General features: G+C 37.2%; 1 protein-coding gene across 2 annotated transcripts in view; it reads right to left on the reverse strand.

The window, feature by feature from the left end:
* Window positions 1-13,664, reverse strand: part of SLC4A10 (solute carrier family 4 member 10) — an 87,302-nt gene continuing 73,638 nt past the window's right edge. For both annotated transcript variants that reach the window (XM_050899605.1, XM_050899604.1), the window contains exons 19-23: window positions 11,104-11,277; window positions 10,344-10,466; window positions 6,844-6,911; window positions 5,054-5,170; window positions 1-394 (exon numbers count right to left, since the gene is read on the reverse strand). In XM_050899605.1, coding sequence (XP_050755562.1) covers window positions 328-394; window positions 5,054-5,170; window positions 6,844-6,911; window positions 10,344-10,466; window positions 11,104-11,277 — 549 coding nt within the window. In that variant the 3' untranslated portion in view covers window positions 1-327. The remainder of the gene's footprint in view (window positions 395-5,053; window positions 5,171-6,843; window positions 6,912-10,343; window positions 10,467-11,103; window positions 11,278-13,664) is intronic.

Here is a 13,664-nt window from a genome sequence, read left to right on the forward strand (position 1 = left end):
CAGAAAAAGTAGCAAAATACAGTACAAACCTATTAACAGGAAAGTTGAATTTGAAAGAAACTTTGCTTGTTAAATTTATGATATGAATACTGATAAATGGCCAATACCAGCAAAGAACATGAAGATTTTTTGCATTGGCTACTGCAGACTTTTACACAGGTAACAGACAATGCAGACATGTAGACAAGGTGAAATGAGACAAATATTGCACTACATTACCTGTGCTAGTTTGAGATGAAAGACAAAAGTTACAAGGTCAAATTATTTATATTTAGTGGTTGTGGCACTCCTTTCATTTGTTTGTAAAAAAATTAATTGAAGAACAAGTCATAGACAAGTCTCCCGGTCAACACCTTTCCCTGAGTCAGCTTTCTTCTCTTTTCTGATTTCGGCACTAGGGAAAGAAAGAAAAAAAAGAGTTTACAGCAGCACTATCATACATATTAATGATCTACCTGAAAACCAACATTGCACTGATATTTTCATTAATTTTTCATGCTGCATAGCACAAACTGGGAAGCAAGTGAAAGTTTCTATACTGAATGGTGCAAAGACATCAGCCAGCATTTTAGTGACAAGGTAGGTACAGAACTTAAGATGTACAGACAGACAAGTCAGCCAGCATGCAAGCAAAGATAGCCACTTTTTTTCTTTCTTTTTTTTCTTTTTTTTTTCCTTTGTTTTTGGCAAATACAGCTGTTAATTGATTAAATAATGGTAATGGTACAGTTCTCAGACAATACCGGCATTTTCTTAAATGGCACAAGCAAGAGGTCACAATAAGTATTTCTTGTCTTTAAAATATATTCTGTTGCTCAATGTACATTTAGAAGGAATGTTTCTGAACTAGAGCAGTGCAAGCCAATTTCCAACTCTAATATTTGGCTTTCAGTCTTGACAGGGGAGAGCAGGAGAAGGCGGGGGGGTGGGGACTGACAACATTCCCCATTTGGAGCTTAATACATGCTTCCTCATGTATACATTATAAGGAAATAACTTTTTTTTTTTAAAGCCTGAAAAATCATACAAAAGCCGTATCACTAAGAACTCTGAAGCAGAGTTCAAATTTGGATTCAGCTTTTTTCCACTTAAAACACTGTTGATTTGCCTACAGAAAGCAATATATGTGCAAAGCAGATGATTTTTTTTTTGTGAAGAGGGTCCTAATTTACAACAGCGTAAATAAATAAAAAGTCATGTTCTTGCAATGAGTTTCAATCACACTACGAAAATGCAAAGAGGCTTCCACAACACAGGCAGATCAAGCCTTCAACAAAGAGTGGCAGGGTATCTAAAAAAAAGATGGTTCTGAGAACAAACCTGTATCAAGCACATAACCTACCAGGTTTCATGGGAATAATTCCTTAACTAGAATGAATGAGAAATAGGCTGAGTTACACAAGGCTTAAAGAAAGCAAGATCAATTCTCAAATTCTTAAGGTGATTCATGCACAATTTTACAATCATCTGACATTTTTCTTCACATAAAAATTGCTTTAAGGATACAATTCAGTTCAGCCAAAGCTTACTTCTATGCCTATGGCAGCTTCCAGAGGTGTTAATGGAAATAGCTAAAGAATACCAACTTCTGCCACTTCAACTGCCAAATCTGTCACCTTCTGTAGAACAGTGATAGAATTGGGTATGTTACACTTTCTGCACACAAAGGGTATGCAAACAAATTCCTGGGGGGGTGAATTTAAAGTGCAGCAGTACAGCAGGCAGAGAGTTACCTGTGCTTAGTAAAAGCAAACACTGAGGATGTGTTGTGTGCCTTACAGTCTATAATATTTCCACGTTTTTAGGTGCCTCTGTGATACCAGGAAAAGTCTTCCTTCTACTTAGGATTCCCATCTCTGAGCATCTCCTGCAGATGTGGGCTTTAATGCCTTGAGAAATTTGGAAAAAAAAAAAAAAGGACAAGTCCAGTCTTTTACCAGTAAAACACGTAACTGGTGGATCTGTAAGGGACTTGGAGCTCTTCCTCCCTACCAAGGGAGTAGTCTAACAAGCCTGAGAAGGAAGGTTTGGGATGCGGGCTTTGCATATCATCAGGTAGAGAAGGGAACTCATACCATCTACAAACTGGGAGATGCCTCTTTCTCCAATACTTTAAAAGACCAGCTAGGACTACCTTCTATACATGGGCAGATCTTCTGCATATATTTTGAAATTGCTATCTGAAGGGCTTAATATTGTAAGCAAAGACAGAGGAATATTTAATTACAAGTACCAGAAAGAGGGCTATGTTTCAGATAGGTGCCTTGGTGTTCAGTTCTACCAAGACAGGCTCAAAAGCAGACCTTTAGGTCCCTAGGAATTTTCATAATGAAAAATTAAGGTTGGAAAATTGTAAAGGTCAGGTGTCTCTATGGTTAGGCAACAGGTGACTAAGTAAATCTCATTTAAGTCCCCTCTTTAGACACTTAAATACTGTTATGAGTCTGGGATGTAAGAACTGTCACACACTACACTGCTTCACAGGGGCAGGGCAGAGCTTAAGATAAGTATTATCCATGCATCAGGCTGAGAAGTCATTTGCATAAACCCCTCCTGCCTACAATCTCTCTATGGAGATGATCTTAGTTTATTATTGGCCAGTCTTTCATTGGCCAAGTCAACTCAGTATTTAATTAGTACAAAGAACTTCCAGATTTTATGTATTCCAGAAATCACCCTATGTTGTTAACTGATCAGTGCCTTACATAAAAGGCATTACATGAAATCATAGTACAGTATCATAATTTAATTATCTCCATTTAATAATATTTTGGGATATTAGTATAAGAAAGTAGACCTGACAACAGGAAAAGGAGTACTAAACACTTCTGTAGTTGAACTTCAGAAGGCATTAGTAACACTAATTTCAAAACAACGTGATTTTTTTTTTCCCCCTGTGTTAAGATACCCTTTACTGAATGGAGTTGTGTAATGTAATACTGGTGATCTTGATCATTTGCAAAAATTATCCTTATGACGGCTACCATTCCAAGCTTTCTTCTTTCTCAGTACTTACCTAGGATTGAATTACATCTTCATGTAATGCTACATGCATTTAAGAATATAATGTTTCTTTAACATTGTCTCTAATATTATTTAAGATTAATGTTGTCTATGGTTTTGCTTATCAGAAAGCAAGCCTTCCAGGTTTAAAGTTCTTTGAATCTACTTCTGTCTGGGAATCTGAGACAAGCTAGAGCACAGGAAAAAGCAGGATTTCAGATTCTTTAAGAGGTTGTTCCTTTACAACAGGACACTCATACCTAAAACCATAAAACCTGTGATCCCTTAGTTCCTTTTCACCTGAGTCTTTGTCTTCATGAGCAAAGATACAAGAACAGATTGAAAATGAGCTCATTAGAAAATGAGTTTCTATTTTACTTTAGCAGAAAGGCCAAATGATGTTTTACCAATGTTGTCTGAGCCACAGTCTATGTGGATGCTCTTTGCTCAAAGGATCTTTGAAAATTTCAGGTAAAAACAGTACATTTTTACATAGTCTATCATACCATCAAAGAAAACAACATCCACCAGAAGAATTACAACTACTGCATACCCAGTGGCTGTGAATGTACCACATCAGTTTCTTCTCTTTCTCCAGGCTTTCACAGCCTGGACAGCAGAGCACATAAGGTAAGAAAACCCTACTGTACAGCCTCCCATGCACCACCCTGATTTCACTGTGACAGGATCCTTTTCAAGCCTTGTGTAGGGTGGAAGGCAAATCAGAACTACACTGCTATTTTGACTGTCAGTGAAATAGCATTAAAGTGATCACATTAGTGGGCTGCTCCATGGGTGTCTGAAATGAAGATTCTCTGGTTATCAGCTGTTCATCTTGTTTATGCTGTTTAGGGAAAGGAACAACACTGAAAGGCAGCATGCCATTTTGGGGTGACAAAATTAAAAAATATATTTCACTACAAAATTTTTTCTCTTACTGCATCTTTTCACCATAAAACAATGACTAGCTGTTTCCAACATGGAGCTTGTTTTGAAAACTAGATTTAGAAATGGACAGAATATAATTTTATATCTTTAAAAAGTCGAAGAATTAATGAAAAAGAATTCTACTAATAAATTCAATTTAACATTTAAATATACTACATTTAAATATACTACATCTACAGTTTCTATTTTTAATACACAATAGATTTCAAATTTTAATATTAAGGACTCTAACGAAGACATTTTACATTCCTATTTGAAATTTCTTTTCATTCTGTCTCCCCAAAAACTACACAATGTCAAGTCATTTGTGTTCCTAGGTGACACCATTTTGAATGGGAAGATACAATCAAGGAAAAGGTTGGGGGACAGGGTCTTACCTTTGGGGAATCAGCTTCTAGAGTGATTAGGAAGGGGAGCTTATGACAAAAATGTGATATGAAACAATTAAGTAGAAAATAGTTAAATTTAAAATTTATGGAAACACAGGAAAATTTCTCTTACAATCACACTGTGCTTGTATTTAATATTTTCTTATTCCCGTAATAACTCTGTAGCACAGATAAAACATCATTGCTTCATTTTACATTTGTCTGGACTAAAATTTAGAAGTATTTAACTGTTTTGAGTACAAGTGAAGTAGGCAGAAAAATGAAAAGAAGTGGTGCAATCTTAAAATTATTTTCACTCCAAATATTCATAGATTGCATTCAGAGTACTGGGTTCTTCATATAGATATTTCCAGAGCAGTAATGACCACTTCTTTTTCAAGAGGAAAGAACAAAAGCAAGCAGAACAAACACAACAGCTGTTGTGCAATATCCAGGTGTAGGGTGGTGGTTCATTACACAAGCATCAGGCATGCTCAACTTCATTTTCCACTGCAGCATAACTAAGTAGCATGCAAATATGTCTTTTTTGTTTTTTAAATAAATAGTGAATTTGGGTTTTGAGCTCAGAATATTATGACTGGACATAAATAAAAGGAAACCTCAAGAAATAAAACTGCAAGATGCTAGAAATCTTTCTAATCCCCAGCAAAATACTCTAACATTGCTTTGACACCAATATATGAAGTATAATGCAGTAAAAAAAAAATTAAAACCTTTTAGAAGGAAAGCTTGACTCCTTATCTTTTGCATTCTCTGAGGATATCAACAATGTCTTCCACACAGCAGTTTTTGCCATTTCATCAGAAATGTTTATCACAGATGGGTCATCTCTAGGCAAGAATAAAAGTAAATACACAATAAAACAATGATCGATCAGTCTTTGTTACTTATTAACTCTATAAAAGTCCTTGAAAACTGATAGTGATGACAATAAGTACATGCAATGCAAGTGTTAAACCTCAAAAATCCTGAACAATGACTTAAATATTCTCTTAAAACATCTTAGCACTTCAGTATTTTCCTCCTCCAACAGCAATTAATCACAGTAACATCAATAAAATATATTGTGTCACTTCCAACTAATAGAGTAAAATGAGGAACCGTGAAATGAAATATTGCCCAAGATCTCACAGCATGCCAGTGGCATAGTTGGATTAAACAAGAATCCTAAGAGCTCCTAACAGTTCTCAAAGTACTTATGCTCTGAAACTCCACTTTCTTATAAAACAATTTTAAAAGCAATCAAAAACCTTGACAAAGTCAAAGATTTAAGAGATCTAATAAAAATGCCCCAATTAAACAAGCTAATCAGTAGCTTTAAGCAGCACTTTGTAGCATTTATGCCCTTAGCTTTACCTGGACTGCTCCAAATATGTATTTATACACTTAAGAATAATAAAGTCTTAAATATTTTAAGGGCCTGCCCATACATCATTCCTGACTTCATGGTTTACGTATGGCTTGACATTCAGTAAGCCCTCAGTAAACTTGTTTTCACAGTGTTTTGGGGAACGACTTTATCAACCAATGTCCTGACTCTTCTTTTTAGCTGTAGGACTGTGACCCTTACAGTACGGAAAGTCAGATATTACCCAGGCAACTCTACCTAAGTAAACACACTATAGATCAATATAGATCACACCTCAAAATAAATTAAGCTACGTAATGCTAATATAAAATAGAACAAAAAGGTATGGACAAAAGAAGAAAAAAGCAGACCATTAGAAGTGTGATGAATCAAAAAGTAAGAAAAAGGCTGGGATTTTTCAGAGAGACAGTTAGTTATTTGCCTTAGGAGACATTAGGGTAACTTTGTGTTAAAATATAAGAGAGGAGGCCACTCAGATAGTGTTCCTATGAACTCACATTAATGCAGAGGTTACTATCACGAGATATTTCAAATCTTTATTAAGAACTTTCTTTCTGAAAACTGTAAATGAGAGTAAGTCCTTATGGGCTGGCCACATGTATTATTACTATCTATAACATAGGTTTTCATGCTTTTTGTTGTGTCAGCCCTGCATTATGCCTTATCTACCCTGGACAGCTCTTGATTCACTTATTATCTTACATAGCTAGGATCTTAATTAGAATGTTTTAAAATGTAATACTGTAAGAACCTCGTTTTTCTGGGTTGTGTTCAAAACCTTTCCTGGCTCCCTGCTAGCATTAGAGTGAAGGGTTTGACCTGCTCTACATCTTCCTTTCACCCTGTGCATATCAGAAGCCAAGGTTCATTATGAATGGCCTGATCCTGCAGTCCTGCCCAAGGGAAAACTTCAGCTAGTGTGTCCTTTTCCTAGGGACTGTGAGATCATGGGGAAAGACTAGAAAAGGGCTGAGCTTGTTCAACGCTGCACTATATGGTTCAGTTCACCTATCTGTACTCTACTACCAGACAAACATCCTCCTGACATTCAGTAAGCATTAAGAATAAATATTGTGGCATGTTTATTTTATTTGTTTATTGCAACTCACCTAAAAGAGGAAAGGTATATTTTACCTGTAATGTCCTTCTAGTGGTAACTGAACAGTCCCTTCCTCTTCCATTGCTAACATACTTTGCTCTTCCTAGAAGGAAGGAATTTAGACATGAGACAGGATATGATATTGTGAAAAGTGGGATTTATGTACTTTAATCCTCTTTCCCCTTTTCTTTAAGTATTTATTTGAAGTTCTTAAAGTAAGATATTTTTCAACTCTTTTAATTTAAAAATTTGACATCTAAAACCCTCTATTTTAAAAGATGTATCTTCATGTAATGTTATTTTTCAATGCCAAACAGAGGAGACACTTTTGTAACAATAAAGAGAAAAATTAGTAACACTGAGTGAGCAACTGTATGGTGAATTTTAAATATCATGCATAACAGGATACCTACATTTCAATGTTAACATGCAAAAATTAGGGAAGTCAAATTTAAGTTTGCACACACAGTTTTAATCCTGATAAAGTTTTATTGCAGTGAAACAAGAAACCAAAATTAGTTTTCTCTCGAACAGGGAAAAACTTCTATGAGTAACAGGAAGTGAAGAGAACTAGGAGACATATCTACCAAAAATCTTTTTGTGAAATAATTACAAAATTGAGAAAATCTATCTTATGAGGGGGGGAGAACAAAACAACACCCCTCAAGCACCATGTTCTGTCTGCAAGAACAAAGGAAAACAAGTCTTGGTCTTTCAGATATCAACTCAAGGTTCCACAGGAGGATTCTCAAGGCTCACACCCCTGTTAGGTCAGGAAAACCACAGCCAGGAGGTTACGGTGCCTTCACATGAATGTAACCATCAAATCCTGCCCTAAACTGTAGCACTGTGTGCGTATGAGCGTAAGAGACGCCCAGAGACCTCCACATCTTTCTGCCCTTTATTAGATGGCTTTGTAACAGTTTATCCTGGTGCCTGTTTGAAAGTGTCAGTTGGCTCTCCCAAAAAGAGAGCTTACCATTTTCTGGCAGATCACCCAAAACCCCACATGCATCACACACACTGGTAAGTTGGTATTAGTTGGAAGAGCAAGTACAGTTTTCCAAAATAGCAGAATTTAAGTCCTCTCTGCATGAAATTTGTTTCTTCAATGTTTTACTATTACAACTATTTTAAAAGTCACAACATTTTTTTTTCTCCAAGTGGGAGAAGCCACTTTGTTCATTCCTGTCTGAGAAAGACTTAATTGATTAACATCAAAGTGGCTTCCAAAGGAGGTCTGTGAGGAGAAGGCATGTATAATATCCACTATAAATGTACAAAGCCTTGGAAAAACATGGCCTAAAAATATAAAAACAACTTAGGTGATGAAATTAGGATCCAATCAAATAAGTTTCAGATCTTGTCAGCTGTATTTCTGAATATTCTTGTGGGTAGAATACTTCTATTTTTAAAAGCCGTGTGATAGCAACTCTCCAATTAATTCCTTAGGCTACATGTCAGAAGTTTTATTACTAGTTAATTTTGTCATTTCCAGGCTTCACAGCTTCCTAAGTTTTTGACAGTTGAACAGTTTTAATAATAGCTCCAAATATTTAGAAATGCCAAAATATGTAAAAATAACCTCTCAAAATAGACAGTGAATGAAATAAAGTAACACCAGTAGATTTTCCCAGTTTTGTTTTCTGATGCCGTCCTATCAAGCATGGGAAGGAAAGTGACATATAACCAAAACATAAGGATAACAAGGAATTCTTTCCAATAACCAGACCCACAAGAAGAGAGCTACCTTGGTTACTTCTGGTTACTCTGAATTGTGATGACAACAGATACTGTGATGAAACAACTCTGGTCTGCTTCAATTCAAGGGGGAAAACAATGACTCACGTATTTTAATTTCAGCCTGGCAGTTTTACAGGGACATACTAAACAGTAAATAATCATCATGATTTTATCACCTAGGTAAAACTTTTTCCCCAAAACGTATTCTATGAAAGTATGTTGAATGTGTTAAAGAAAGCAAAGTTATAGTTCTCCAGGTTACAGATGAGGCAGTGAGTTGTCAAAGGTCACAGAAGAATCCTAAAGGCAGAGAAATCTAGTTTTCGCAGTTACATGTTCAAATTATTAGCTCATGTCCTATTTCTGCAAATAGGCTTACCAATGGGAATCCTTACACGCACCATTTCACTGGTCTCAGATCACATCTCAGGGCATCCCTAAGGATAAACTGCTGATTTATCCATTCACATTATCTAGTTTTTGCAGTACCCTTGTACCACCAAAAGGTTATGTCTCACGGGTCCCAGGCTTTTGCAGAGGTCTTCAGGGCATCTTAGAGGTCATATGCACAACTGTCCCCAGAGCACTCCTGCCTAGAAGTGACCACAGCCTGCCAAGACCACGTGGCATCATCTGCACCTTCACTCCCACTGCCGCCACAGCCTCACACCCCCGCCACAGCCTCACACCATGCTACTATTTGAAAGCGCTGATGCAGAACACACGACTCCCATTTAAAATAACCTGGCACCAACATATTCTACCTACTGCTCCTGCAGTTAAGTGTTTCTCCATCGAGACTAGTCCCTCATTTATTTGGGCCCAGTACTGATGTTCCCTAACAGCTGACATGGATCAGGTGGCTGATACCAGGGACAAAGGACAAAGACCTCCATCCCTTACGCATAAAGTTACTTTATATTCCCACAGTTTTATATGATAGTCAAACAAGCAATTCATGAAGCAGCAGCTAGATGAAAATACTATCAAATAGATGCAAAATAGATGTACGTTAGAAAGCTACAATCAGAAAGATCAGTGTTTCACTGTTAAAATATAGGAACGTTATGAGTGGAAATGGGCAAGAGTCTGTCCTGTATCAAGAAACTTTGAAAGGAGACGAGGAGTCCAGATCTGAAACAGTCAACTGGGTAGTAGTGCCACAGGCTGTAAGTAAAAGTCTGCGGATTTGGTTAACAGGGGTAAGCAGTGTCACTGACCTTGTCATCAGAAGTAAATTGTTTCTGCAGTAGCAGAAGGAAAATGCTGTCCCGGAGTGTAATAGGGATACTGCACAGGGTTATGACGCTGCTGAACTCAGAGGGCACAGGGTGATGGCATGTGACCTATGTATGGTTCAGATGTAGCTGGGACATGCCATGCCCCTTAAATTCTGCAGTGCTCTCCTCAGCATCTCCAGCAGGAGCGAGACCAGTCCCAAAGCAGCATCAAAGTGCCCCATGCATCTGAGGGCTTTCCTACAGACATAGGTTCATCCCTGCACATCATCTGAGTGGGTCTCAGGAGCAATCCCCAGGAGCACTGTAGATACTATGTTATATGACAGTACGGCAGCATAAGAATCTACATCTAATAGACATCCCCACCTAAGCCTATTAGATTTGTAACCTTAAAAGGACTTATGTAAAATATGACAATATTACACTTTGGATACTGTTAACAAGTCTGCCTGTTGCATGGAATATGCCTTATTTACAGCATTTTCTCTAAATGCCTGAAGGAGAAATTGATGAAGTGCTACACACCAAAAAAAACTGAAACCATGACCCACCTCTTTCTCAGCATCCTCCAGTTTCTTTTTCTTGCTCTCGGGCATCAAATCATCTAACCAGCTGAGCTCCCGCTTAGTAAAAAAGAAATCCATGAGTTTTCGGACAAATACCAAAGCTAGGACCTGTAAAGATATTAATCCAAAGAATTAGGAAATTAAGCAAGTAAAACTGACAAATATGCTTGTAGAGGAATACTTTCAGAAGTGACCACATTTTACAGCTACAATTTTATTCTTTAATTTGGATAGGCCAACAGCTGGTCTTCCTTTGTTCAGATGAAGTATGGCTTGAAGCATTTAACAATCACTGAGGTCAGTATGTATCTTTTATTTTCAGTTAGTGAAATAATCAGAGAGAGATCACTTAAGCAGCAGAACAGATTTTTCTTTTATTTCCAGCAAGACACAGACCAATCAGTAAAGTTCCGCAGTGCAATGAACAATCTTCCTTAATGAGGGAATGTTCTTTCTGTAAAATGATTAAGCACTACTCCTTAACTTTTTTTTTTTTTTTTAAGAGAAGAATTTTCCCTAAGAGAATATACAGTTGGGCTATCCACACATATAAACACAGTGCAACCTAGATTCAAACTAGAGGTTATATGTAGAATTTTTCCTTACTTAATACAGTATGAATTGTCCTTGAACACTGAATCAAAGCAATATTGTAATTACCTGCCGACAATTTTTTTCTTCATTAATAATTATGCACAAGTGAAAAGAAAGGGGATTTTTAGAGGAAATAAAAAATATTTCATACCATCATAGGAAAGACAATGGCAGCTCTTGAAACCTTTATAATCCACAGAAGCACAAGACAACTCAGCTGAATTACAGTGAAGAGATGGACCTTTCTAAGAGGAACATGCCTCAGATAAATAAAATCTGGCTGATGCTTTGCAGGCATCCAGAATAACTTTATCCTGTCAAAAAGCTGAAAGAGAAGTTTTAAAAAGTTTGCATCAAAATGAGCTGTAGGATCATCTATGCTGACATTCACACACTGCCTAAGAGATCCTGAATATCCTAAGAATCTGGTTTGTTATTCTAAAGGCAAAAACTGTGCAGAAGTTCAGGAGCACAGAAAAAGACTACCTCAGTTACAATCATGAGCCATGAATCTATACTAGTCCAACGGTGGTAAAGGACTCACCTCTCTGGTTGAGCCACCAGAGTAAGAATGAGAATTGTATTATTTAAATAAAGTTTAATTATTTGGTTAGTCATACTACTTAAGTGCTTTTCAATTTTAATACACATTTGTCTCCCTAGCCATTTCTATTGCAGATGTGCTGAGATATTGGATTCTGTTACATTCTGTATAGTCATACTCCAGGAAACATCCTGCTCATAACTGCATAATATGTTATACACAAAGAAAATAGTTACTTTAAAATAGTACTGCTAAGATTTCAAGTCAAGAACTCTTAAAGTTAGGCAAAGCCAGACTTCAAAGTAGACGTGAATCAACTGTGAATGAAACTGAATGGAAGCTGGTTGATCCTGTTGGACATATGCACTATTACACTGCCTTTCTAACACATTGTAAACTTTTGTTTCTCAACAACTGAGCTCTGCTTCCTTTAGCACACAAAAAGCTGATCATGGAGGGATCTCTTCAGTCTTTTATCTCCTGTAGATGAAACTCTTTTTTTTTTTTTCTTCCCCCCTCTCTGGTTTACTTCACCAGACACTTTACCTCAGGCTGTTTTCTTTTCCCTATTGCACTTACTTCACAAAAACGGGGGGGGGGGGGGGGGGGCGCGGCGGCGGAATGCCAGAAAGCCAACTGCCATGCCGTCAGGAACGTACATGAGAGGTTCTTGGTTTTCAGACTTATTTGGCTCCATACTGACCCAAGACTTTGTGTCAGCTGCTATGGCACAGTGATGGTGGTGATGCACCATTTCTCCCTGCATGGATGAGCCATACTATATTCACAGAGTCTTCAGGAATTTCAAGTTTCAGGAATCTTTATTGAGCATGTGCAAACTGCATTTTTTTAAAGGCTTATAATTTGGCCAGATTTGAGTAGATTTCTTTTTCACAGAAACAGCAAAAAGCACATCCTCCCACTACAGCCATCTTATCAAATCTCAATTCCTTGTCCCAGCTTGGGGGAGGAAGAAAGGGAGGGGGATGCTATCACTTTTCCAAGTAAAGATAGCCAGATTTTAGCATGCCTTAAAAACACTCCTCAATAGTGTACTTTCTCATACCCTTGTTCTGAGGAACAGCTGAACCATATTAAGTTGAAATTATCTAAACCTCAGTAAAAGCCAAACTGCACTTTTTAGAATATCAACCCAAATGATAAGAGCTAGGCAAAGGTATAAGAGAGTCTCTGAATAGAAAAAACTAGTCAAAAAACAAGAGATGTTGCCAGCTTTGCATATAAATAATAAGAGAGATTAAAAAAAGCAAGACATTTTTAACTCGCAATCAAAAATTTAAAAATAATGAAAGAAATAATCAGGCATTTTCTTTGCTGTTTGTATTTGAAAACCTTTTGCACAGTATAATTCATGTTTTTGTCATGTGATTATTCTTTCTCAATTGTCTTGGAAGGTGTATCAATACCTCAACTTTCAATAACAAATGAAGGCACACTTGAAAATTTGAGTGTTTGTGTCAGATGGGCTAAAAGATTTGACACCATGCCATTTAACGCTGCAGTCATCCAGGAGAAATGGTACATAGGATACCATTACCAACCCTGACCTGAATGCTGGAGTGCCTGGCTTCTGCCAGGGGCCCCTACTTCAGGCCACTGCAGGAATGCTGCCCTTCCACTAGACTTTACCCTTCATCCCTGAGGCCAGAAATTAAGTAGCATGCAACTTGCAACAGTTCCACTTCCCTGCCTGGGGCATTTACGTGCACAGGAAATATCTTCAAAATCTCACCTATATTAGTTTTAGTTTGGCGAGTTAGCCAAAAAGCCTCATATAGGCAAAGTTAAAGATCCAGCGTACCACTACAAAGGCGCTAATTTGGAAGCTAAAAAGGCAGCAGGCAAGCAAGTGAACACAGAGGCAGGGGAGAAGGAAGAGCTTCTGATAGTTGTTACTCAGTTTTTAGGCTCAACCAAAATTCCCTTGATAACAAGGGAGAACAGAAAAATCGGCACCTAAAAAATAAAAAATTGGAGCACATTACCTAAAGGGAATACTCTATTTAGAGAGAATCCATTTTCCTTTTTAAGTGAGTCACTTTCAAGAATTTAAGGTTGGCAACATTCCTTTAAGATTATACACAAAATATAATGAAATAAGAATAGCAGCTACACATTTTATAGAAAGCATCATCAGTAACACACTC

Source organism: Gymnogyps californianus, chromosome 7, assembly GCF_018139145.2.
Source record: "Gymnogyps californianus isolate 813 chromosome 7, ASM1813914v2, whole genome shotgun sequence".
Taxonomy (NCBI): Eukaryota; Metazoa; Chordata; class Aves; order Accipitriformes; family Cathartidae; genus Gymnogyps; species Gymnogyps californianus.